General features: G+C 52.1%; 1 protein-coding gene across 4 annotated transcripts in view; it reads right to left on the reverse strand.

Annotated features, from left to right (window-relative positions):
- NUP210 (nucleoporin 210) overlaps positions 1–24,708 on the reverse strand; it is a 111,291-nt gene that overhangs the window by 29,959 nt on the left and 56,624 nt on the right. For all 4 annotated transcript variants that reach the window (XM_075996357.1, XM_075996356.1, XM_075996359.1 and 1 more), the window contains 7 exons: positions 21,447–21,592; positions 15,654–15,875; positions 13,063–13,236; positions 10,563–10,755; positions 9,933–10,039; positions 8,004–8,108; positions 7,800–7,901 (listed from right to left, as the gene is read on the reverse strand). In XM_075996357.1, the coding sequence (XP_075852472.1) occupies positions 7,800–7,901; positions 8,004–8,108; positions 9,933–10,039; positions 10,563–10,755; positions 13,063–13,236; positions 15,654–15,875; positions 21,447–21,592 (1,049 nt within the window). The remainder of the gene's footprint in view (positions 1–7,799; positions 7,902–8,003; positions 8,109–9,932; positions 10,040–10,562; positions 10,756–13,062; positions 13,237–15,653; positions 15,876–21,446; positions 21,593–24,708) is intronic.

Genomic DNA, 24,708 nt, shown 5'->3' on the forward strand with positions numbered 1-24,708 from the left:
CATCCACAGGTCAGTCTCAGGGAAAGAGGACACACCACGCCGGGCGCGGTGGCTCACGCCTGTAATCCTAGCTCTCTGGGAGGCCGAGGCGGGCGGATTGCTCAAGGTCAGGAGTTCGAAACCAGCCTAAGCAAGAGCGAGACCCCGTCTCTACTATAAACAGAAAGAAATTAATTGGCCAACTGATATATATATAAAAAAAAAAATTAGCCAGGCATGGTGGCGCATGCCTGTAGTCCCAGCTACCCGGGAGGCTGAGGCAGAAGGATCACTCAAGCCCAGGAGTTTGAGGTTGCTGTGAGCTAGGCTGACGCCACGGCACTCACTCTAGCCTGGGCAACAAGCGAGACTCTGTCTCAAAAAAAAAAAAAAAGAAAGAAAGAAAGAGGACACACCTGACCTCAAGCCCTACAGCCGTCACCGCCCCCCTCATCCCTCCGGACACGCCTCCTCTTCGGGGCACACTGCCCACGACCTGCGGCACTCCTCTCCTCGGGCCGGAGGCAGACACAGCGTGGCTCCCGAGAGCAGGGCCTGCCCGCTGCGCTCACACTCACTCTCCAGCGCCCAGCGACGCGCTCTGCGCACAGCAGCCTCCTCCCTGCTCCCATGAGCACGTGGGGGCCACTCGGAGGACTTATTTTGAAATGTAAAGAACTGCTGAGAAGAAACCAACTCTGAGTTTAAATCAGGTAAAAACTCCCATGTGCAAGCTAGCCGAAAACGAAATAAAGGCCCCTCCAGAGCATTTTGGGGCTGGGTGAGCAGAACTCACCACAGCTCTGCACAGCCCGCAGTGCCTTGTGTGGGTCTAAAACCCTCCTAGGGAGCTGACACACATCCATGGGCCTTTCTTGCATCCCAAATGTGGATCCATAGGAAAGAAATAAATATATTCTATAAGCTAATTGAAGAAAGCATTATGGGCTTTCCTATCTCTGTGATTCAGGAAAATGAGAATTCGGCTAATCAGCAGCTAGAAAATCCCAAAGCAACGTGCAGACTTCCTTCAGAAGCAACCGCCTGCTAGGAGCTGCCAGGACCGACCTGTCACACAATGCCAGCACCGCACAGAAAAGCCCCCACAGGTCAGGGAAGACGTCAAAGGAGCCAGGGCCCAATTTCCACTTGGAGTCACGACAGTCTCTGGCACAAGCCAGACATGAAGGGGAAGTGGAAACCCCAGGGGTTGGTTGGGGTGCCTCCACAGAAATTTCTGGGGAAAAAGCAATTCTCAGGGAGCCTGCCACAGGGGATGCTGCTTGCCATAGAGCCAGGCCTGTCCTGGGGTCCTGCCAGCAATGGGGCATTCCATCATGCAAACAAGAGCCCCGTAAGGGACGAGACGTAGGCAGACCGGGGCCACAGCCCAGAGAGAGAATGCTGTTGCTGTGTGGTGACCATCGGTAACCCAGAACTGCAGTGAGGCAACCCTAGAATCACAGCATTCTAGGATTGAACAGGGCTCAACGGTATCCTGGGGAAACTTGACTCTGACGCAGAAATTCCATCTTGAGTCTTTCAGATAAATATCCCAACCTTCTGCTTGAATACCTCAGAGACAGGGTGGTCACTACCTGCAGAGGCAGCGAGTCCACTGCTGACTCCTAGGAGCATTTGGCCTTGGGTAGAAGGTCTCTCTCACCACAGGCCCACCCTCAGGGCTTACTCAAAACACTGGGTGCCAGGTAAACGTGCACGACAAGATGCCCAAGTGTCACTGACACTGGGCCTGTGTTTTCTAACTTGGAACTGCCTGCTTCTTCATACCTAGGAAGTCACTTTTAATCTCTAGAAGTAAAGCAAAACTGGCACATGCCAAGAAGCCAGAATTACTTAAGATGTCAGGTCTTCATTCCAGGATGCAGGGCTTGACACAGATGCCCACTCACACGGGGAGCGAGTCTTTTGTGAAGCAATGAGCAAGCCCAGGTGAGCGCCCCCAAGGTGTCAGGCTCCCTGCTCCCTCGGGTGCCCTCCACCTCACAAGGCCCAGAGTCCTGCCAGCTGAGGGTGCCTCAGAGGATAGGACAGGGGTGTCGCTCCCCCCCCCCCCCCCCGCCACCGAGGGACAGCGCTGGGAGACAGCCGCCTCGCCACAGGATGGGGACTGTGGCTGAACACTGGGGAAAGTTAAACAAAACAGAAAGAAGCCCGAATTAACTGAAAGTTTTAAAAAGGGGAGAATTTCACACAAAAACAGAGATTTCTATTTTCAGGCTCTTATCTTACAAGGCCACATCCCTACACATCAAGTCTCAGCTAGAGGTTCGAATTCCGGCAAGACAGTGTAAGCGGGTCCACGGATTCACACCCCTGCCCCAACAGAACCGGTGGAAATTATGAAAAACACACACAGCCATTTAAAATCTCTGCAATGATTTTAAGAGCATACAATGAATGAAGAAACATTTACTCAAGAAAATTTACTAAAACCAGAGAGGAACTACAAGTGTCTGTGGTATCTGAAATGAGACCCGCAGGCTCCCTGTAGCCTCTCAGCTCAGTGAGGAGGACTCCACTCCAGACTGGCACGTCCAGGATCACAGGCTTCCGCACTGCCCAGCTCCCAACCTGGGGATTACCTTCCCAGGAGAGGCAGGGTGTCAGATTTCCTCATCCTGCCCCAGCTACCTGCTCCTGAGGCTAAGTCCCAGCAAGTGTGGCTGAGAGCTGGGGGCTCCCTCCTTCCTCCTCCCAGCCCCACTCATGGGATGGAGGCACTACCTCGGGCGTCGCACCAGTGAGAATACCTGGCTGGTAGTTTGGGGCTCCGTGCGAGGGGCAGCCGGCTGGGGACACTGGGGCTGCTGTCCCCATTCACCAAGTACTCAGCTCCCACAGTGCAGGTGTCATTCAGAGAGAAGCACACCGTTACCCCGCCCCAGTGCCATAGTTCTGGCTCAAAGTTTTGGCCTGGGAAGGAAGCAGTCATCAAACAGAAAGCTGTGACTCCCTCCACAAGGAACTCACTTCATTTGCAACTGAGTCTGGAGAAGTTCCAGCACGAAAGCACCACCAAAACCAGCATGGTTGCACTGGAAGGCACCCGGAGGGCTGAATAGTCTGGGACACAGGGTACGCCAGAGGCTGGCAAGTTTTCCAGGCAGAAATGGAAAAACAGACAATTTGGAAGAGCCCTCCTGAGGTCAAAACAAACCTCAAACACCTTCTTTGGGAACCATCCCTTCAAAGGATCCTGAGCTGACTGGACTAGGTTGTGCAATCATTTGTGCCTCAGGGCATCAGTGAAGATGACAGAGCGATCAGCCTCAATTACTGGGCCCAACTGTTGGGTTCTTAGGTAAAGAGACAAAGCCCTACAAAAGCCACTGTCCTCCCAGGGTGACTGACTATGGGCACACCAAGGCTTTGTCCCTGCATACTGTGGGCAGGGATGCATATGTGTGTGTGTGTGTGTGTGTGTGTGTGTGTGTGTGTGTGTGTGTGTGTGTGTCTATATTAGACTTCAGTAAAATAATAAGGCCAGTCACTAAAGAAGTAAACAACCAAATAACAACAAGCTCTGGGGCCAAGGTGGGGGTGAGGGACCAGTACTTAAAGTTGCTACAATGTTCTATCTAAAAGGGCCCAGTTTCCAACAAGCAATTACAAGACATGAAAAGAATCAGGAAAGTATGACCCAAATGCCAGAAAGAAGGCAGGCAACAGAAGCTGCCTGGGAGAGCAAGCAAATGTCAGATCTACCAGGCGGAGTCCTCAAGCCGCCATTATCAGTGCATTCAAAGAGGAAGCACTGGCTCAGTAAAGGAAGATTTGCTACAAAGGACATATTAGACAGAGAATATCAGGAAAGAGGCAGAAATTAGAAAAAAGAGACCAATAGAAATTCTTAAGTTGGAAAGTTAGTAACTAAAACCAAACATTCACTAGAGGGGCACAAGAGTAGATTTGAACTAGAGAAAGAAAGTACTGGCAAACTTTAAGACAGACTGATAGACATTATGCAAGCTGAAGAAGAGAAAAACGGAGCCCCAGAGAGATGTGGGCCCACCAAGGCACCCACAGATGCACAAAGGGAGACCTAGAAAGAGAGAAGGAAGGGAAAGGAGCAGAAAAACCTCAATGCAATAATGGCTCAGAACTTCCCACATTTATTGAAAGACATCCAGAAAGTCCAATGAAATCCAAATGAGATAAATGAAAGAGATATGCAAACAGAAAAACGCTCCTGGAGTCTGGACAAATCTCTAACACTTCCTAAGAAACTATTCCTTCAGAGGATCCTGAACTTGATTGGATGAGGTTCTGCAAACTAAATCACAGTTTACACAATGTTTAAAACCAAAGACTAGAAAAAAATCTTGAAAGCAGCAGGAGAAAAACGGCTCCGCGTTTACAAGGGAACCCCATCAACGGCTGACTTCTCATCAGAAACCATAGAGCGGGACATATTCAAAGTGTTCAAAACAACACCCCCCCCCAAGCCTCTGGCAACCAAGAATCCTACATCCAACAAAGCTAACTCAAAATGGATCAAAGATTGAAATGTTAAGACCTAAAATTATGAAACTCTCAGAAGAAAACATAGGTAAAATTTCATTACCTCAGATTTGCAATGCACTCAGATATGATATCAAAAATACAAACAAGAATAGGAAAAACAGATATGCTGTACTTCATCAAAACTGAAAACTTATGTGCTTGAAAGGATAATACCAAGAAAGTAAAAAGACAACCTACAGAATGGGAGAAAATATTTGCAAATCACATCTCATAAAGGACTTATATCTAGAATATATAAAGAACTTCTACAACTTAATAAAAAGACAAAAAATAGCCAAAGGATGTGAATAGATATCTGTGTAAAGAAGACATACAAATGGTCAAAAAGCACATGACAAGACGCTCAACGTCATTAGCCACCAGGGAGATGCAAATCAAAGCCACAAGGAGATACTAGTTACTGTCTCAGTGTAGGGTGGCTACAATTAAAAGGTCTGATAATAACAAGTATTAATGAGCATGTGGAGAAATTGGAACCCTCACATACTGCTGGCAAGAATGAACAATGGTGTTGCCACTTACGATAACAATCTGGCAGTTCTTCAAGAAGTTAAACACAGAGCTTCCATAAGACTCCAGAGATTCCACTCCTCAGCATACGCCCAGCAGAAATGAAAGCACATGCTCACACAAACATGTCCACAAATGTTCACAGCAGCATTATTTTTAACAGTCGAAAGGTGGAAACAACCCAAACGTCCATCAATGGATGAATGAATAATCAAAATGTGACATATTATACAATGACGATTGGCCATAAAAAGAATGAAATACTGGTAGATAGCACAACATTGGTGAAACTTGAAAACATCATGTTAAATGAAGGAAGCCAGTCACAGAAGACTACATGTTACATAATTCCATTTACACAAGATGTCCAGAATAGCCCAATCTACAGAGATAGGAAGTAGATCAGAGGTTGCCCAAACCTGGGACAGGGCACGTGTGTCGTGTGTGCATGTAATAAGGAGGTGACAGCTACAGTGTATGGGCTTCTTTTCGAGGTGATGAAAATACTCTAAAACTGATTGTGGTGATGACTACACAACTCTGAGCATCTACTAAAAACCACTGATCATACCTTAAAGCCTGTGAACTATATGGTATGTGAATAACACCTCAATAAAGGTGTTATTAAAAACAATAGAGTTCTGGCCGGGCGCGGTGGCTCACGTCTGTAATCCTAGCACTCTGGGAGGCCGAGGCGGGTGGATTGCTCGAGGTCAGGAGTTCGAAACCAGCCTGAGCAAGAGCGAGACCCCGTCTCTACTATAAATAGAAAGAAATTAATTGGTCAACTAATATATATACAAAAAATTAGCTGGCCATGGTGGCACATGCCTGTAATCCCAGCTACTCGGGAGGCTGAGGCAGTAGGATTGCTTGAACCCAGGAGATTGAGGTTGCTGTGAGCTAGGCTGACGCCACGGCACTCACTCTAGCCTGGGCAACAAAGCGAGACTGTGTCTCAAAAAAAAAACCCAAAAAACAATAGAGTTCTGATCTTGGTTTGAGTTAAAAACAAATGATCATCATCACAGAAATCAGCCAGAGCTGCACAGCGGCTGTCCTCAGATACAGCCTGCGTTCTCTGGCGCGCCGTAGGCCCCACTCCCTCTTATTCCATGACACTGAGGCTCAGGGTCACGTCCCCGTGGCACAGCACCTCCAGCCACATTCCCCACACCCTGCTGCTCCCCTCACTTATTTTACATGTGTGCCACCCCCTCCAGGCAGCTAATCTGTGATCCCCATGGGAAGCCAGTCAGTGGATGCAAAGGCCAGAGATGTGGAACTACAGGAAAGACCTGCACAGAGAGTGCGGTGACGCACGCCTGATTTCTAGCCATGCCGCAAACTTACTGCATTACAGCGGGCAAGGTGCCTGCCTGAGTCTCTGAAAGGAAACTCTGGGACGAGGTCACTGTGAAGGTGAATTTTTATTTTAGCCTTCCCTGAAGTTAGGAAGTTTGTTTCTCATTGTGGCTAGCTTTGAGGACTCACCTGCACGGACAAGGTAAGGTCAGGAGCAGGCGTGGCGTCAGGCTGCAGGTGGCCTGAGAGACTGAGTCCCCAGCCCAGGCCCCTCTGTGTGCAGGAAGTCTCATTTGATGCCAACATGACCGTGACATTCCTCAAACATGTGGCAACCACCCCTTTTAATAAAGGGGTTTAATGACACTGCTGGGTGGCTGTCAGTGCTGAGCCTTGCCATTTATGACTGACGGGAGTGGTTTCAGTACACATTCAGTGGTGAGAGCTTCCTTTTAAAGTAAGTTCAATTTTCACGATTGCCTAGTAATCCATCATGCAGATATGCAGACATGTGGGACACTGGCTTCTGTTTGTTTTTGTTCTTTTTATCCTATGCTTTGGTATGTTTTTTTCAAAAACAAAAAGCTCTAGGCCGGGCGCTGTGGCTCACGCCTGTAATCCTAGCTCTTGGGAGGCCGAGGCGGGCGGATTGCTCAAGGTCAGGAGTTCGAAACCAGCCTGAGCAAGAGCGAGACCCCGTCTCTACTATAAAATAGAAAGAAATTAATTGGCCAACTGATATATATATAAAAAATTAGCCGGGCATGGTGGTGCATGCCTGTAGTCCCAGCTACTCGGGAGGCTGAGGCAGAAGGATCACTCGAGCCCAGGAGTTTGAGGTTGCTGTGAGCGAGGCTGACGCCACGGCACTCACTCTAGCCTGGGCAACAAAGCGAGACTCTGTCTCAAAAAAAAAAAAAAAAAAAAAGCTCTAAACAACTCATATACTCTACAAAAAGAGAAGGGCTAAAGGACAAACAACTGTGTAAAAATAATCACCTAGCCTATATCGCAGCAGGGAAAGATATAAAATCTTAGGATAACTAACTGAAAAAGAACAGAATGCTGAAACCTTCCACCCCACGGGCACAGCTAAGTCAGTACTTGCAAGAACAGGGAGAGAGTCAAGAAAGAAACATGGGAAAAACATTAATAGAAAAAGCTGATGCATCCTCTAAAAATGACTTTTTTAAAGCATAGTGGTGCTTATGAAATGATGTTCTAGTCTTCACTAAAAGAGTGACTGAAAGGAAACCATTAGGCAACGAATGGCATGAATAGTGTGTGGATGTGGAATAAAACTCACAGAGGCGGCACAGTGATGACTAAAGTTGCTGAATGAAGCAGAGATTCTGAAGACCCTGCTGGTTATAGCTGGTGTGACTAAGTGCCAGCTTTTCCAATAGTCAATCCACTAACCACACAGCGGCCCAGGTGAGGAACTAAAGCCAACCCACCATGGCGACTCCCCTGGCCTCCTGGTAGGCCACCGTGATGACGTCTGCAGTGCTCGTGTTGAGGAAGAAGTATCCGGAGCCTTCTCTGACGTTCAGCTCCACCTGCAGGAGGGAGAGGCAGGGAGGGGTTGGGCTGCGTGTCGGAGGTGAGGTGCTCCTGGTGGGTCTCACCCCAGTAGGGCTGTGGCAGGGCAAGGGCCGTACCTGGATGCCAGGGTGGTTGTAGATGGTCACCTCTCCTGGACTCACCCTCACGTCCTCCACCAGGATGAGCTCTATGGAGGCCGACATGGGCACGAGAGGGCCGTGCTGAAGGGACAAGACCGACACCGTCAGATCCATGAGGCCATGGCCGACTAGGGGCCAAGGCAATGCCTGCCTGCAGCCCACCCCGGGGGAAGAGCTGGCCTTAGAAGCCACAGGTCCTGGCCACTCATTCCATCTGGGACATACACCCCGATAAAACCGTGGTGTTCCTGAGCCCAGCTGAATGGCCATGTCCCCTTTCAGGCCTCCTTGACTCAAGACAGAGCGAGTTGCCACCTCCTCCAGTCCAGACAGAGGCTGGGTGAGCAACAGTCCTGCTCAGAGGACAGCCCCACCCCCCCTTGCCAGGCCCCACTCACACACACCCCGACCCTCAGGTCCCCAGAGCAGATGGCCGGCTTCGGAGCATGTGGCAGATCCTGTGCTGGGGGAGTGGATGGGGGCTGGGCAGGCGGGAAAGCCGCTCGCCAGGCAGAGCCATGGGGGAGGGTCCCGTGGAAGAGTCCTCACGGCTGGCTCCCAAGAGGACAAGGGCAGCCCTCACTGCCTCGGTGGCACTCTGTGGCTCTGCTTCCTGCCACGTGTCATTCGAGGGAGACTGCCTGACCCGGCCCAGATCTGACTCACGCACAGTCGGACTAACTGAGCACCCACTGGCACCAGGCACGTGCAAGGCCCTGGGCGTGCAGCAGCTGCCCTCACGGAAGAGTGAGGGAAGGACAGAAGGTGCCGGGTGCCGTGTGGGTGTCCTGGGCAAGGAGGGTCGGAGAGGGAGAGGAGCTCTCAGGGAGCACAGACCTCAAGCTGAGAAACGCCTGGGCCACGCCAGTGACAGGGAGTCCAGGGCACAGAGGGTGAGCGCAAAGGCCCTGGAGGGATCCTGGCGGGTGTCTAGGCCCAGCCAGGAGGCCCCTACTCTGGCCAAGGGATTCCTGGTGGGAGCATGCATGAGGACGAGGCCAGCCACCAGGGACGGGCATAGGTAAGCCCCATGAGTGGCCGTTCCCTCCAGGCCAGCCTCCTCAGTGCTGCCCCCACTGCCCTTTCCACAGCTGTCCAGCCAGGTGACAACTGAAGCTCTTCATCCTAGCACTTAGGGCCCAGGGATCAGGCCACACATTCCCTTTCCAGCCATGGTCTGCTGTCTCTGCCTTGTTGAAAACACAAGGTCACTGACGCACCCCATCACCATGCGGTGGCTGTCCTCCAGGCAGGACCGTTCGTGGGGAACCCTTCCCAATCCTACCTCAGATACACCCATTTGGGCTCCACTAGCAACACCCCTGCCCGGGGCCCCCATGAGATGCTGGGGCTGAGTGGGTGGTCCAATGGGCGGTGATCTGTGTGCACAGATGGTGGCAACAAGTGTGCAAAGTGTGTTGGGGGAGGGTGTTTCTATGCTGTGACAGCAGGAGACAAGGGCTCTGGGATCAGGGGCAGAAGGCTACTCTGTGTCCAAGGCTTAGGGACACTCCCCGGAGAGGCTGACATCTTAGCTGGGACTGGAGGGACAGAAGGTTACCTAGTGGGGGAGAGTCAGAGGAAGGGGGTCATTCCTGGCAGCAGGGGCACACTGGGTGGGCCGTAAGGCAGGGTGTGGGGACGGCTTTCTCCTGAAGGTCTGAGGGCTACTAGGGGCATGCTGGAGCCCAGAGATGACAGGTCTGTTTGAGTTTTTGTGGATCCCTCCAGAAGCCCACATGGAAGGGGTGTGGGGTGGGGAGAGCTGAGGCAGTGAGCACACTCCCAGTTCAGGGAGCACATTGGGGACTGAGGGCTGGTGGAATGTGGGCAGAGTTCAGGCAGCATCAGGAGATCTCCTGGCCTTGCCCGTGGCCTCGCCCACCGCTGGGCCCTGGGAGATACCTGCTGCTTCATGCTGGCTGTGCTGAGGTGGGACTGCTGGTAGCCCGTCGTGGTGGCAGTGATGGCTGTGGTTCCCGATGCCTCATGGACTGAAATGGCCTGCAGACCTGAGTCCAGGAACAGGGAAATCGATGCTGGATGTCTGCCCATCGCCCCCGCTGAAGCAACCCCTCCCTCCTGATCTGCAGTTTCAAGTCTGAAAACCAATAACTGAGCCTGTGGAAACTGTGTACTGTAAGAGTCAACAGGCCCTGAGCAAGGCTTCATGGAGCAGCTGAGATGAGTTGGGGGAAAGACTTAACTTTTGGCTGTCAGGGATTTCAGATGCACCTGGGCATAAAGCAGCATAGGTGCTGGAACTGGAAAGACCTACTGCACACTCTGGCACTGGAGACTTCCCTGCTATGGAGCCTGAGCCTCTCTGTCTGCTACCTCACAAAGTGTCTGTGCAGGACTGAAGAAGAGCAGTGAGCTCACAGTGCACCCTACATTTTAGTTCTGGACAAAGTAGAGTCCCAGAAAGCTGAGTTCCCGATGGGCACCAGTGTGCCCTGGCACACATCTCGTCTGGCCAGGGCTCACAGCCTCTGTCCTCCTGCCCCGGGCCATTGGGCTAGCCACCCCGCTCACCGTGCAGCTTCTTTTGGCCGCTCCCATCGTCCTGGGACACCAATCGCATGGGTGGATCAAGCCCAATGCTGGCCAGCAGTGGCCTGCTGGACTCCCAGTGGATGCTCAAAGAGCTGAAGTTGTCGAATCGCCGGCCCTGCTGGTCATAGGCAGCCAGGTCCAGCAGGGGGTCATGGTGGCTGGAGACTGGAACCTGCAAGAAGCAAAGGAGAGATGCCTTGGTCACACCCAGGACTGGTCACAGCCACTGCTGACCACGCAGTGCACGCTGAACCTAGCGGCTGCCCTGTGGGCTCGTGGGGTGCTGAGGAAGTGAGGTGAGTGAGTGACCAACCTCCACCACCGCCGACCATCAAGTGCCGTCCTGCCCTGCCCAAGCTGCCTCTGCGTCTAGATCGCGGTTACTAACGGGGGATGAGAACCCCCTTCCCCACCAGGGGCTCCTTCAGCAACATTCAAAGGTATTTCTGGCTGTCACTGCTGAGAGGGGTGTTGCCACCGTCGCCCAGTGGGTAGAGGACAGTGATACCGCTGACCACCCTACGATACATAGAGCAGGCCCACAAGGACTATGTGGCCCCAATCGAGCCTCATTGTTCCTGGGGCCTGTCCTTTCCCTCTCTGACCACAAGGCATTGGGGCAGGGAAGGGAGGGCAGCAAAGCAAAGCAGAGCCTAAGCGTGTCTGATCCCACAGCCTGGGCTGCACCCAAGCCCCACCTCTGACCGCCCAGGCAAGCTAGAAACATCCCCAAACCTCACTTTGCCCAGCTGTGATGTGGGCAGCACAATAGAAACCACCTCCTAGGACACTGTTTTAAATGCCAGTCACATGAGGTCACTTTGGAGCCTGGCTCACGGTAACTAACACTCAGGTAGGGAAATAGGGTGGTCATTAGCATCATTCATAAATAGGTCTGGTTCTCTGTTTAGGCCTGGGTTCAGTGGGAAGGACTGTTCTTCTCTGACCCTTGTAGTTAGGAGTGACCATGGCACTTGCTCTAGCCAGCACAATGGGATAGCGACTTGTGACAACTCCGGGTGGGAGCCTTAATGCCAGAACATGATCTGCCACGCCATACTCCCTTTCTCTCTGCACTGGCATCTGCCACGGTCAACATGGTGGCTGCTCCACAGCTTGCATCTTGGAAAGAAGATAACGATGACATGAAACAGGGTTCCTGAGATGACCCATGATGAACAGGCAGCATGAGCAAGAGATGGACTTTGTCACTGCAGCATGGCCCAGCCTGACCTGACTGTCAACCTCCACCATGAGGACTCTTCCCCAAGTCCTTCTACATTCTTAACCCCAGAGAGCACTTGATGCCAGAACGCTGCAGATTCTAGATGCACACCTTCCTAAGAGCAGGCAGCACAGTCACCTCAGCGTGCAAAAGGCTTGTGCTTATTGTGAACACAAGTTGGGGAGCTGTGAATGTGGGCAGGGACTGTAGGAGCCTATCCTAGGTACCCTGCCCCCTTCCCTCAGGTGCAACCCTGGCTGTAAAACCAACGCTCTTCCAGAAAGGCTATCAGCACTGTGCCAAGTGTACTTGCCATGAGGGGCCATCTGAGGCAACAACACTAGCCCCATGTACCAATGGGCAGGCTGAGGCCCAGAAACGTTCAACAACTTGTTCAAGGTCACATGTTAAATAACCTGCTCAAGGATTTAGAGGTAGAGCTCAGCCAGTCTGATTTTAAGGCCCAAGGACGTCTGCTGACAACACGTCCTGGCGCCTGAGCCGGCAGCAGCTCCATCTGAGCCCCGGATCATCAGTCATGTGCATCTGGTGACCAACCACAGCAAGCCAAATACCGAGTGCCCTGCTCAGAGGCTCGGGGTCAGGCTGGAGTGTGGCTCCCCTCTGTCATTCTGATCGGTCAACTCCATTCTGATATCTTTCCTCCCAGATAATTTACTCTGCAAACACATCCTGGGTGGCCACTGGGTTTGGAGAATAAAAGATTAAATTGATGCTGTACCCAGAATGCATTTTAGGGATCTATCTTTCTCAAGGTCCCCTAATGAAGACCCCCAAGGGAATTTTTCCCCTCCCAACACTCACTTCTGAAAGGGTCTCAGGTCCCCCACACCCCAAGGGATGCTGCAGCTGGTCACACTCCTCCCAGCTGCTGGTCCCGCTTTGTCCCTAGAGGAGCCCCACCTTCACATGCCCGAGGCACGAAGACAGAGGCGAGATTTTTAGAAGCCACCAAGCACCAAGCAGAGAGAGGTCGTGCACCTGGAATGGAAGAGGACTCTGTCCCCACCTGGCACTGTCACAGTACATGTGGCTTTGGGAAGTCCCTCACCTCTCCAAGTCATGGTCCCCCATGTAAAGCTCGAATGAAAGCACCCTCTTTAGGGCTGGCTGTTGAGATAAAGGCGGTGCAGCGTAGAGCTCCAGCCACCACAACACATGGCACTGCAGGGCAAGGCCGCCACAGTCCTCCTGCCCAAGCCTTGCCTCCCTCCCACACATGGCCACACTCACCACCTGCTTGTTCTGCTGCAGCAGCGGACAGGACAGGTCCAGCTGGGGGCTGGTGTAGACAGGCGCAAGGGTGAGCCTGGACGGCAGGGCACAGACAAACTTCACCACAGCAGGCTCCGCCGCAGGGAAGGGGTTGGTGAGGCTGGGCTTGTTCCCCACTGAGAGGGCGATGACCTGGCAGGGCAGAGGAGCAGTCAGATCCCACCCCCACCTCTCTGAGCTGAGCCACACCACCCGAGGCCCCTCTGATTCGGTTTTCTCCCCGTAGGGTGGCAGTGATGAGGGTATCTACACCACAGGGTTTTAACAAAAGCTCAGTGGTACATGGGAGGAAAGGAAAGCATTTTCTCTACATCTAAGACACTGTCAGGCCAGGCGCGGTGGCTCACGCCTGTAATCCTAGCACTCTGGGAGGCCGAGGTGGGAGGATCCCTTGAGGACAGGATTTGAAACCACCCTAAACAAGAATGAGATCCATGACTACCAAAAATTAAAAAAACAAAGACACTCCCAGATGGGACCCCATGTGCCCTCGGCAAATTTAAGCAAGAACCACACGCTGCTCTTGTCCCAAGAAGGAGGTGGACCAGATGACACACCATGTCTCCCAGGATCCTAGAAAAACTCCATAGCCGTATTAGCAAATGCCTAAGTTCACGGACACTTAACCACTTCGGTACGGCGCTCACCAGCCGCGACACCTTGCCCACAGCCGGCACTCACAGTCCGCACGGTAGTTTGTGCTGTGCATTGACAATGAATCCATTTTGTTCTTGTGTGATGAGCAAAGCTTTAAAGCACTGAAAGTTGTTTTACTTTACAGGCAGCTTTACTTGTAATGTAAATCAGAATAGGCAACATATACATATATATTTTCATTACATTATTTTTACACGTTCACAATTTTATTTGGATAAATCAAAAATTAGAAAAGTCATATCACGGCTGTCGGCTAAAGTTGACACTTGGCTGTGCACCTTCATATCATGGCTGTCGGCTAAAGTCACTCTGCGCGTTCACCTGTGGCTCTCGACTATAGTCGACGCTGGTACCGAAGTGGCTAAAAGAGGACTCCACATGGATGTGAAAACATTCACCAAAGCTCGGGCAGCTTTCAGGGAGGTGCATGCTATGGGGTGAGGGGCAGAGATTCAGGGGAAATGGATGGGAACAGGGGATCTGGCAGGACAAAGCCGGGAAGGACAGGACTGCAGGGAGGGAATTCAAGTGTGAGGAAAGAAAGGGAAACTTGTGTTTGCTTATAGAGCTGGGAGACCAGAAATGAGGCCTGTAACAACTGGACCCTGGTTGATAGAGTGCCACAGGCGATGCCCATGCCGTGGGTGCCCTCAGCCTCCTCCAATGACACCCACGTCCTGGAGAAGCGATGGTCTCCTACAGAGCTCCTCGCCCACTGACCACGAGGCAGCACCGAGGGCAGCTCCCCCGACTCCAGCAGGCCTCCTGTCTGCACCCCTCCGTGCCCACTGAGGGAGCCACAGAGCACGGGCTGGGGAGGGCCCTCAAGGCCACCCGGCTTGGGGGCCAAGCTCCTACAGCCCAGGGCAGGGACAGGGAAGACAGGGTCAAGCCAGGGATGAGAAACTTTTCCAACTTAATTCATGAGTGATTTTATTCTTGCTGTTGTATTATTATTATGTAGCCATTGTTCTCAGTATTCTATAGTTTGTTTACAAACAAAACCTGTGGGGGCGGGGCCTTTCACGGAGATCTTTTCTGACCATACCAACGTGGTCATGGTGTGGCTGGTGCCACAAGGGTACCGTGGGAGGTGTGCACGTGTGTGTTTCCACATCAGTTAATACTCTTGGTGCTGTTAGACATGCAGGAATATTCTTCACTTCCCCAAAGACACGGGCTCTGTGCTGAATCTGCCTTGCTTTGCCTTGTGCTGCCACCTGGCCTCTGGTTCCCCACTGGGAGCTATAAGCCCCATGAGCTCCTGGCCACTGCCCTTGGCTGGCCACAGGCAAGGGAGTGTTGGACACCAGGGGCCCTGAACAACAAGACAACACCCCTGGTCAGCTGTTCCAGCCACGTGGGGTCACAGAGGTGTTTTGTTTGGTTCCCTCAGTCTCCTAATTTTTCTGGTTTTCAGCAATAAAAAAAAAATTAAGACATTTCACACACACAAATGTTAGGATTTCCAACTTATCCCAAAACACCAAAAAGAGGTGCCCAACTTATGTCTATGGTCTCACTCATCTATTATGTGACTGATCCTGGAGGCAATTGACTTTGTGACTCCTGATCTCAGCCCCCTAAGCCGCAGTTTGGTAGTGGGGGATGCTGAAGCCGGGAGGTGCAGGAGGCCACCCTGCCTGGCCAGCTCTAGCAAAGCCGGTGGGGACCAGGGAGCTCCTGGCTCTGCACGCTGCACCCTGCTCATCTGCCTGGTATTCACTCAGTCATCCCATCTCATCATGCCTTGGTTTGCCTGTCTATAAGGTGGGTACAATAGCAGCAGCTATCTGTCAGCATTACTCTGAGGAGTAAGTAAAATGATGCTCAGTGAGTGATTTTCCACCTGCCTCTGGGTAAGGTGGGTCTGGGGGCTGCTGCCCACTCACCTGCTCACCCAAGGCCAGGCAGGTCACAAGGATCCAGTGTTGCTGGTAATTCCGGGAGGCAGGACCACCAAAGAGATCCACACTGATGCTGTCAGTGTCCTCCGAGGTAATATTCCGGAAGAACTTAGAGGGCTCGAGGATCCAGGGTCTGGGACCTCCTTCAAACAGCATCTCCTTTGAGGAGCCCAAGGTTACCAAGGCAACAGAGGAGGGATCCACGGCCTACAGAAAAAGGAGAAGACTCAGCATTCCTATGGGCGGCAGTGTGGGCATGACCTGAGTGTCCAGACCTGTGGGTCCTCTCCCTGCCTTTGAAACTTGCTCTCCTCACCTGCAGCACTCAGAGCACTGCTGTAAGGCCGCACTCTGATGCACTGCTGGGGGATAAAGCAATTCGCCTCTTTTGTGAAACAATCTGGTAAAAGTCTTGAAAGTGCCCATAAGCTATGAACGTAGGAATTCCCCATCTGGAATCCAGCCTCTAACAGAACAGGTGGCAGAGAGCTGGGCTTATGCACAGAGGTGTCCACCACACGGCCGCTGCTGCGGCACACAGCCAGCAAGCGCCGAGACCCCCACAGCAGCCAGCGCAGTCAGAGCACACGTTCCAGCGACGGGCCCTGGCACAGACTGCCAAAGCAATTATTCACAGCGAGCTGCATGCTCAGCACGCAGAACTGTGGGCAAGGTTTGGGCACAGCCACGCTGCTTTCAACAGCATGAAACAGCCCTGAAGAGAAATGTACCAAGTGATGAAGGGAAGTGCAGACTGCGGTGTCCCTGCTGGCATAGTCACTGGTGGCCTGTCTGCCCATGGCCGCCCACTGTGCTGCCCACACTTCAGACAATGTGCACACAGGCTCTGGGCGAGCCTCGTGGCCCCTTTTGCTCCCAGCACCCAGGACAGTGCCCGGCACAGAGCAGGTGTTCCATAATCCCTTGTTGAACGAAAGAGCAAATCAGCAGGTAAAACTACAGTCCTGAAAGTACCTGATAAACAAAGGCAAGCATTAAACTTTTTTTAAAACAGATCTTTCATCTCACGTCACGGCTGCAGGTGGCCACAGTGCCAAGGGTGTCATTCCCACCCAGCCTCCAGGAACTCGCAGGTGGCTCCCTACGAGGATGGCTCCCTCCAGTGCCACAGCTGGACGCACAGAGCAGGGCTCACCCTGAGGTGACTGCCAAGTCCTCAGCTGTCAACCAGCTCCCCATCGGCCCCTCCATCGACCCTCGAAGAGCTGCCAGATGTCCCTTCCTAAGACACAGACCCCATCACGTCCCCTCTGCATTGACCTACTCTGGGGCTCAGGCTGGCGCACAACACAGGCTCAGACTCCGCGCCGGGATTAGGGCTCTCCCAGAATGGCCCCAGGCCCAGCTTCAGACTAGCGGCTGCCCTCCTCCAGCGCACCATGCCCTGTCGTCCCCAGGCCCTCACAGAGGCTGCCCGCTGCCCCCATTCACACCGTAGGGCCCAGCGCCCCTGCCTCCAGGTGGCCTCTGTGTCCTCTCTCCCCCAGCACCACCCTGCGGTGCAGAGAGCTCATCCTCTGGTCCCCACTTCGCTTGGTGCCCACCACACTGCAAGGACACTGATCACCCAGGTGCCTGTTTCCCTGCTCAGCCTGTTTCCTTCTCTATTTGTGGTGTGACCTCAACTGTAAGGAAAAAAGAAAGCCATGCAAAAAAAGAAAAATGTTCCGCAAACAAAACCAACATGTTGCTACATCCTTAGAAGGTAGCTAGCTCTCTGGGCTCTCCAATAAAAGGGCACTAATCCCAGTCATGAAGGTTCTGCCCCCTTGACCTAATCGCCCCCAAAGACTTCAACTCCCAACATCATCACCTTGGGGGTTAGGATGTTAACATACAAATTGTAGAGGGACATAGATATTCAAATTATGGCCATCCATGAGGAGGTGGGCCCTCGCTCGTCACCGAACCTGCCGGCACCCTGACCTTGGCCTCCACAGCTCCAGCACTGTGAGAAAGAAACTTCTGCAGTTCCCAAGCCACCACCTGGCCTAGGGTGTTGCGCTATGGCAGCCTGAACAGAGGACACTTTCACAGGAGCGCTCTTGTCCTTTTGGCTTTGTTTCTCCACATGAACACTTTTCTGACTTGGACAAGGCCACGGCCTGTCTCTGGGAGTCCCTCCCCGCACACGGGTGCTCACGCACACACACACCATGCCCAGCGCCCGGAGTCCCCCATGAAAGGCACCCCGGACTCGACCTTCCCCACGCCCAGGTGCGCTGTCCTTTCCCTGCAGGTGTGCTGCCAGGCACACTCAGGGCCGCAGCCCGCTACTCTCGGGAGCTGCCCCTCCAGACAGCGGTGTAGCACTTCTGCGGTCACTCTGGGCTCGCCTGTCGTGTCACCTCCTCCCTAGGCCTCCCCTGCGACCCTGTCTGAAGCAGACCTCCCCTCCCCTGTCACCGCGCAAAGCTCCTCTCCACCTGCCTCCACCGTGCATGTCCATCTGTGCATCTGCTTCTCTGTCCCCGCAAGCAGAATGCAGCTGTCCCTCGATGGCTGTGTGACCTTACTCAAGTTGAGGTCCGCCAGGCTCAGTCTCCCGGTCCCGTGAAATGGAGACTCTTGGACTCCCGCCTTGTACGATTTGCTGTGGTCCAAGGGGCAAAAGTGGGAGCCCTGATGGCATGTGCCATCAGCAGCCCTGCTGTTGTGGACTGTCCTCATTAGTGGTACTAACTGTCGCTCCCCATTGACAGATGGAAAGCAAGAATCCCAGCAAAGCGGGGCCATTTAACCCCTTTGCCCAGCTGGTGGGCCTGGGACCGCTCTGGCCTCAAATCCCCCGCCCTTACCTCGGTCTCTGGCTCACAACCAGCAAAACCCTGCTGTGGGCAAAGCAGGCCACTGCGCATCTTGCAAAAGACGTGGCCAGCCCAGAGGGAAAGAGTCGTGGGCAGGAGCTGCGTGTCCGATAACTACACCTGGGGGACCGCAGTTCCCACCTCCCTTTCATTCCCTGACTTCTCGGGCGCAGACGTGTCCCAGAGCCCTGTGCCAGGAGGTGGGCCAGTGTCAGCAATGCGACTGGGGGACACTCAGGAGCTGTGAAGGCCCCCAGAGGGCATCAAAGCCCAAATGTCCCCAAGGCACAGCTGAAGAGGGGGGCCCCAGGCGCCTTGGACAAGTCTGCTCCTCTGGGGGTGGCATCCGGGTGGCGAAACAGCAGCCTGGGCCTGACCCCCAGACCCCCGTGTCGGCAGCTGGTGTTTGAAGACATAGAACCTACACGCCTCTTCACAGCGACACTCATGCTCAGTCTAGATGACTCGGTGGAGCCAGAGGACCTGGGCACTCGGGGCTGAGGGCCCTACTCACACCTAGTTGGCCCAGAACCTCCAGGTCAAAGCCTACAGTCTTGATCCGTGGGATCAAGGAGCCCGGTGGGCCCAGACTCAAGCGCTGACGGGCTCGCAGAGGGACCCACAGGTGGGACAAGCATGGCAAACATCTGCAGCACACAGCGGGTGCTGACTGGGGCGGGAAGCAGTATCCGGCAAGCTCGGTGCGGTGCCCCATGGTCCAGCCCGCGGAGGGGTCAGGAGTGGGTCTGGCTTGGGGAGGCAGGGCAGCAACCGCGGGATCTGAAGCCCATCTCTGTCCTGACTGCCTGTATCAGGTGCCTTCCAAGACGTGCCGTTCACCTGCCTCGCCAGCCGCAGGGGTCTGGCGTGCTGAGCTGACACGAGCGCCGCCCCGACTGCCCGCTGCTGCTGGAGAGCACCCGAGTCCTACGGCATCGCTCCCAACCCCCGGCTCTGACCCGCGAGCCTCCACAGGCTCAGCTGTGCCCCTGGAGCAGGGACAGCGCAGGGCCTCGAGGTCCCCTCAGCCAGGGCCCTGCCCCGGCTCTCCCGCCATGACTTTGCGCATCCTCCACCCGTGCCCCCGGACTCACTGCCTCTGCCGCTCACTGCAGCTGTCCCAGAGCCCACCTTCCCCATAGGCTGGCAGCCCGCCAGGGCAGAGGGTGCGACTGCTCCCTAGATCCTGTCTCCCCAGTCTGGGCCTGGCACCAACAGTGCCCACAACTGTCTGCAGAGGGAACCGAGGCAAGCACTAGCAAATGTAGGCTGCAGCAATGACTGTTAGCTTCCCTCCAAGTTCCCACACTCCCCTGTTCCCTAGGCAAAGAAGCCCTGTTTCTTATAGGATGGTAAACTGCACAGAGAAAATATTTCCTAGCTTCTCTTACAGTTAGTATGGCTAATGGGCAAACTTCTGATCAATGAGACGTAGGTACAAATTATTCTTCTAAGCTTCTGACAAGGCTAGCAAATGAAACTAGGTCAGTGTACAGGTATGCGCTTTCCCCTTCAGGCTATGTGAACTGTAGATGTGACAGCTGGAGCTGTAGCAACCATTTTGGACTGTGGGGGAGCGACTTAGAGAATGCAAGCCGCATAACAATTTGATGAAGTGGAAAGACAGAAACCTGGATCCCTTTTGGATATAGAGCAGCCAGACTACCCCTGTATGAAACCTCATGTGTGACAGACAAATAGACTACACTACTGGTTAAGCTCCTGTCATTTTGGGTTTTGTTCCCTGTAAATTATCTTGATCTCAACTGCTATCAGTGAAGGAAAAAAACTAAAACATATGAGATCCACACTCATCTTTCTCTATCATTTGTCCACCAGGAAGCCACCCTGCTAAGAGACATGTGTACCATTTCTTCACCCTTACATCCCAGCTCATGGCAGTGAGCTCAAGCATTGGCCTCTGCTGCTCCAGCCCAGCAGCCAGGGAGGGCCCAGAAGACCCCCCAGGCTCCTGGTAAAATGCTCCTTTTGTTAGAAGGTATGGCAGGGCATCCCCAAGAATGCCTGCTGTCCTTTTGAGGATTTCTGTCCCCTCCACTGTGTTCTCAGAACACTCACACCTCTCCAGCACTCTGCTCAGGGAGGGGATTTGACCTCATGTTAAAATGACTCCCCCATCACCCCTTCATGCTTTCCTTTCTCTATGGCCAGCAGAGACAAAATACATTACTTCTGTAGGTAGTTTAGGGACTGTCTCTCTCCCTCTGCTTGAATGTCAGGTCATGGGGACAAAGCTTTCTGTGTGTTTTCTGCTCTGCGGCATCCCAGGCCTGGAGCAAGCGCTGGCACAGGAAGGTGTTAGTGGATAGGTGCCACATGGCTGGATGGCTGGAGCAGGAAGGACAGGGCCGACACCTGCAAGGGTTGGGTATTTGCTCTGGGGGTCAGGAGGCCTCGGTTTCTGCCCTGGCTGGGTGACCCTGCACACATTTCCTCGCTCGTTCACTCTAAATAAAACCACGCGGGGTTGGTGTCTGCTCTGTATCACGCACTATGCCCAGATCCCAGGAGGCCCCAGAATCTAACACACAAAGGCCACTGTCCCACTTCTCAGGATCTGTGAGGACTCCAAAGGGTAACGCTGGAGTGGACCAGAAGCGCCCCTGTGTTCGGACCCCTGTTGGAAACATTTCAAAGCCTTTGGAGCCCACAGTCCTGCCTTGGTCAGGAGAGCCTGGCAGGTCGGCACCCTGCCAAGCCTGCCAAGAGCTGTCTCGCGTGATCACGTGATTGTTGGCAACCAGTGTCGGGGCTCTGCTCCTTCTACACCAATTCCTGCTTTCAGCCAGAAAATCACAGGGACATGGAGCTATGCCAAAAGCTACTCTCAACAATTGGGTTTTCACACAGATTTGTCAGAGCAAGTGAGTAATTCCCACCAGGGAAGGACTAGGCAGGGTGGGTGGTGAAGGGCAGGGACTTGGCTCACCTTGAGGGGCAGGTAGGCAGCGATGGTGATCCTGGCACTCAGGTGGACGTGGCCGTGTTTGTAGCTCACCAGGAGCGTGGTGGAGCCTTGGGCCTCGGCTGTCACCCTGACACCGCTGCAGTGCTCAGAGCCCGGTGGCAGCCTCCCTGCAAAAGAGAGCCACACGGTCACCGTGAACTTGCTTTTGCTGGGGAAGGCACGACAGGCTGAGGATCCCTCTCTTTCATCCTGGATTTGATATACAATCTGATGTTTTTAAATTAAAAAAATTCAACTTCAGTATAATTCACATGGATATAAAATTGACAATAATTTTTTCTCACATACTGAACACACCCTGTTATCCAGTACCCAGATCAAGAAACAGATTACTGGCACCCACAATCTCCTGGAGCCCCAACTGATGACTAGCCTCTGCCCCAGGGAAACCACTACCCTGACTTCTACCAGCACAGCTCTATGTTGGTTGATGCTGCACTTTCTATAAAGGGAACCACCGAGCACGAACTCTTCTGTATCTGCTTCCTCCGCTCAGTGCTGTCCGTGAGATTCCGCATTGGTTGCACATTGTACATCCTTTACCCACATTTCTACACATTATGCCGCTGTGGGAATACAGAGCAATGGATTTACCGGTGCTACTGTGCACACTTCGGCTCCTTCCAGTTTGGGGCTCCGATCCACAGGGCTGCTAAGAACATCTGTGCACCTTCCTTTTTGGGGACACACTTAGGCACTTCTTTTGGGTGTGTCCCTAATAGTGAGACTCCTAGGCCATGTGGCACATGTCATTACTGCCAAATATCTTTCTCAAAGTGGTTCCATCAATTGAAACTGCTACTAACAATTGCCCTACATCTCTGCCTTTATTATCTATCAATGTGTTTTAATTAAATTTTTAAAACCTTATTTATTTTGATTCTCATAAAATACACATAGCAAAAAAAACCTCCCACCTTTGCACTTTTACACGTAGAGTTCGGTGGCGTGAAGCACACGCACATGCTTGTGTGAGCGTCACCACCGTGTGTCCACACAACTCACCTTATAACCTCAACTCTGTATCCAAGAAGCAGTAACTCCCTAATTCCCATGGTCCCCGGCACCCAGCCTTCTACTTCCCATCTCCATGAATTTGACTACTCTGGGTACCTCATATCAGTGGAATTAGACAGTATTTACCTTTTGTCACTGGCTTATTGATTTAGCACAATGTCCCCAGGTTGATCCACGTGGTAGCATGAGTCAGAATCTCTTTCTTTGTAAGGCTGCATAATGGTCCTCTGTATGTATCGACCACATTTGGTTCACCATTCATCACTGGTGAACACTTGGGTTGCTTCCACCTTTCAGCTATTGTGAAGAACACTGCTATGAACGTGGGTGGACAAGTAAGTCTTTGAGATTGTGCTTTCATTACCTTTGGGTAAATACCCACAAGTGGGACTGCTGGATCACAGAGTAATTCTGTTTAATTTTCTCAGGAATCACTATACTATCTTGAGTAGCAGTGACACTGTTGTACGTTCCCTCTACCAGTACACGAGAGTTCCAATTTCTCCCATCTTTACTGACACTTACTGTTTTCTGCTGCTGTTTGGATAGTAGCACCCTAAGGAGTGGAAAGCAGTTTCCATTGTGGTTTGATTGCGTTACTCCGATGAGTATTGAGGCTGAGCATCTTTCATGAGCATGTGGCCATTTGCATATCACCTTTGCAGAAATATCCATGCAAGTCCTTTGCCCATTGTTTATTGGGGCTGTGTGTTTTGTTGTTAGCAACATGTATGAGTTCTTTACATATTTCAGATGAGAACCTCCTATCAGATGTATGATTTGCAGGTATTTTCTCCCATTCCATAGGTTGCCTTTGGCTCTGCTGTGTCCTTTGATACACAGGACTTTTAGATTTTGATGTCATCCAGTTTACCTACTTTTAATTTATAGCCTGTGCTTTTGGGGTTATATCCAAAACCTCAGTGCCAAACCCCTTATCTGAAGCTTTCCTCCTGTGCTTTCTTCTAGGAGTTTTATAATTTTAGTCCTTAACCATTAGATCTTCAATTTGTGGTGAGTTCATTTTTGTGTATGGTGTTATGTCAGCATCCAACTTTATTCTCTTATATGTGGATGTTCAGTTTCCCAGGACCGTTTGCTGCACAGACTGTCCTGTCCCCAATGGATGGTCATGGTACCCTTGTCAGAAAGCATTTAGCCACCCATGATGGCCATTTCTAGGCTCAGTGTTCCACTCCATTGCTCTGGAAGTCTGTCCATGCCAGGGCCACCCTGTTTGAATTACCGGAGCTTGTAGAGTTTTGAAAACAGGAAGTATAAGACTTCCAAGTTTGTTCTTTTTCAGGGTTCTTTGGTTTATCTGGGGTCCTCTGAGGTTCCACATGCCTGATACTTTGCTATATTTGCTATAGTTATGACAGTTTTTTTGTGAAATCTTAACTGTTTTGTACCCACAGGATCATGTTGTCTGCAAACTGGTAACTTTACATCTTCCTTTTCAATGTGAGAGCCTTTTATTTCTTTCTCTTGCCTAATTGCTCTTACAGTTGCTGGTGTCACCAGATTACATGTGTCTGCACTGTGTGTCCAAAAACATCGACTAATAATATCTCTGACATTTCACTTTGACACTTCTTGTTTTGTTTTTATTGTGAAGGTATATCCTCATTCTTCCAAACGCATGTTTGTCTTGTGATTATCTTTCAAATTTTTGTGAAACCATGGATAAGTCAAAAATTCATGTTATTTTCAAACGTGAGTTCCACGGTGAAAGCAGTGCAGCACAGACAGCTCGAAATATCAATGAAGTGTTTCGGAAGGATGTGGCTAATGAACACACAGTGTGTCGATGGTTTGAGAAGTTTCATTCTGGTGATTTCAATCCTGAAAATGAGCCACTTTGGTGGCCCAAGACCAAAGTGCATAATAATGAGCTGAAAGCTGTAGTGGAAGGGAATCCATCTCAACCTACATGTGAATCAGCAGCAATGGCTGGATAAAGACAGCAGTCCAAAACCAAATATTCGTCAAAAAAGCTGATGGCATCTGTTCGGTGGTTCAGTGCTGGTATTATCCACTACAGCTTCATTAAACCTGGTCAATCAATTACAGCAGATGCCTACTGCTGGACAACCAGCTGGACAAAATGGTAACTATGCTTGTGATGAAGCAGTCGAGACTGGTCAGTAGAAACAGGCCCATCATCTTGCAACACAATACTCAACCACATGTCGAACAAAGGCTG

Source organism: Microcebus murinus, chromosome 21 (genome assembly GCF_040939455.1).
Source record: "Microcebus murinus isolate Inina chromosome 21, M.murinus_Inina_mat1.0, whole genome shotgun sequence".
In the NCBI taxonomy this organism is placed as follows: Eukaryota; Metazoa; Chordata; class Mammalia; order Primates; family Cheirogaleidae; genus Microcebus; species Microcebus murinus.